The sequence below is a fragment of the Ursus americanus genome, chromosome 4 (assembly GCF_024610735.1).
Source record: "Ursus americanus isolate L20-20 chromosome 4, mUrsAme1.1.p, whole genome shotgun sequence".
Lineage (NCBI taxonomy): Eukaryota > Metazoa > Chordata > Mammalia > Carnivora > Ursidae > Ursus > Ursus americanus.
In genome coordinates this window covers 6,396,786-6,398,951 of record NC_142130.1, presented here as the reverse complement: position 1 = coordinate 6,398,951, position 2,166 = coordinate 6,396,786, and the positions used below count along the sequence as shown (strand labels likewise).

The following is a 2,166-nucleotide window of genomic DNA, read 5'->3' as shown; positions in this document are numbered from 1 at the left end:
TCCCAATGTATGCAAAGCCTATATATTAAAAAATTCTATTTTTTATAATATTTTTTATTATATTATGTTTGTCACCATACAGTACATCCCTGGTTTTTGATGTAAAGTTCCATGATTCATTAGTTACGTATAACACCCAGTGCACCATGCAATAACTGCCCTCCTTACTACCCATCACCAGTCTATCTCATTCCCCCACCTCCCCCTCCCCTCTGAAGCCCTCAGTTTGTTTCTCCGAGTCCATAGTCTCTCATGCTTCATTCCCCCTTCTGATTATTCCCCTTTCTTTATCCCTTTCTTCTCCTACCGATCTTCCTAGTTCTTATGTTCCATAGATGAGAGAAACCATATGAAAATTCTAAATAAAAAGTAGGAAATAGAAACAAAAAGCACAGAATGAAGAAAGAGAATCTAAATATCAATAAGGTCCATTCTTTGGCTTTTATTATTATAATTAATCTTTCAGTCAAGTTAATCCACCCTCCCCATGGGTAAAAATGATCATAGTGATTCCATTTGTAATTGTGTAGAGACAAGGCTACAGTAGTTACAGTCGTATATGTTTACTTTGTTTCCCAAAAAAGAACATTTCTTACAACTGTAGAAACCTGTCCAGGCTTCAGATACCGACTCTTCAGTTTTGACATAGCTGCCTTCACTTCTTTGTTCCTCAGAGTGTAGATAACTGGATTTAAAATGGGAGTAAAGATGGTGTAAAACACAGCAAGGACTTTGTCAACAGAGTAAATGCTGAAGGGCCACACATAGATGAAAATGCATGGTCCAAAGAACAGTATGACCACAGTGATATGAGCAGTCAGTGTGGAGCAGGCCTTTGCCATGCTAGCAGAGGAATGGTTCCTGACTGTGGTAAGTATCACAGTGTAGGAGACAACCAAGAGAAGAAAGGAACTCATAGAAAGAAAGCCACTGTCTGCAACTATAAGCAGGCTGACAACGTAAGTGTCTATGCAGGCCAGCTTGGTCACTAGAGGGAGGTCACAGAAAAAACTGTCTACCTGATTCGGGCCACAAAAAGGCAAGTTAACAGTAAACGCCAACTGGCTAGTAGTGTGGATGAAACCCACAAGCCAGGAGATGAGAACGAGAATAATACACACACGGCGGCTCATTATCGTCATGTAGTGGAGAGGTTTGCATATAGCAACATAACGGTCATAAGCCATGGATACAAGGAGCACCATTTCACTGCCAGCGAAAAGGTGAACACAGAAAATCTGGGCCAGGCAGGCATCAAAAGAAATAGTCTTGTGCTCAACCAGAAAGTCTGCAATCATTTTGGGGGTAGCAAAAGAGGCAACACATATATCTATAAAAGAGAGGTTTGCGAGCAGAAAGTACATGGGGCTGTGAAGGCAGGAATCTGAGGTTACAGTGAGGATGATAAGAATGTTTCCCAGCAGTATTGCTAGGTAAAGTAGTGAAAATATGAGAAACAAGAAAGGTTGGAGCTCCTTGGAATTAGAGAGCCCCAGCAACACAAACTCGGTCACCCGGGAATGATTTATCTCACTCATTGACTTTGGAAGGAATTTATCTTGTTACCTGAATAGGAGAGAGACAAAGATCAATCAGTGAGGATGGCTTTCATTTCATTTCCCACTTCCCTCCTTAGATGTTCTAATTTCTACTTACATTTATGTATCTGAATTTTCATGCATCATTAAAAATTATATAGCCAGCATAATAACAATAATAAAGAGGGATGGATGGGAGAGTTGTTGAGATGTTTGACATTGGTATATCCAGTTATATGAATTTGAGAAATGTGACCTACTTACTTTACAAATGAAATTGAAAATCTGAAATGTTTTCTTGATATTATAGAAATCCAGTCTAAGAAATTACAGAGCCAAAATCTGAATCCGTTTTTTTTTTTTACAAACCGCGTAACAATTTTTTGAATGGCTAACACAGAGGAAGACAATTTCACAATGTTGACCCCAAAAGTTAGACACAAAATTGTGTATAGTATAGGAACCTGTTTAAGTAAAGTTCAAAAATAGGCTATACTAATCTATGATATTAAAAAGGCTCCTGGAGTGGTTATCCTGAAAGGTGAATAAGAACTGTTAGGTGACAGGATGGGCATCTGATGTGCTGGTAATGTTCTGTTTCCTGATGTGGTTGATAGGTACATGGAAG

The 2,166-nt window shown here is 38.9% G+C and overlaps 1 protein-coding gene across 1 annotated transcript; it reads right to left on the bottom strand.

The window, feature by feature from the left end:
- Positions 1-563: 563 nt before the first annotated feature.
- Positions 564-1,596, bottom strand: LOC123784850 (olfactory receptor 4K15-like). The gene has a single exon (XM_045786355.2). The coding sequence runs from the start codon at positions 1,536-1,538 to the stop codon at positions 564-566; it is 975 nt and encodes a 324-aa protein (XP_045642311.2). The 5' UTR covers positions 1,539-1,596.
- Between the last annotated feature and the right edge of the window lie 570 nt (positions 1,597-2,166).

Bases quoted from the DNA above. Each gene is read 5' to 3' on its own strand.
- LOC123784850 (XM_045786355.2), bottom strand. From the start codon at position 1,538: ATGAGTGAGATAAATCATTCCCGGGTGACCGAGTTTGTGTTGCTGGGG.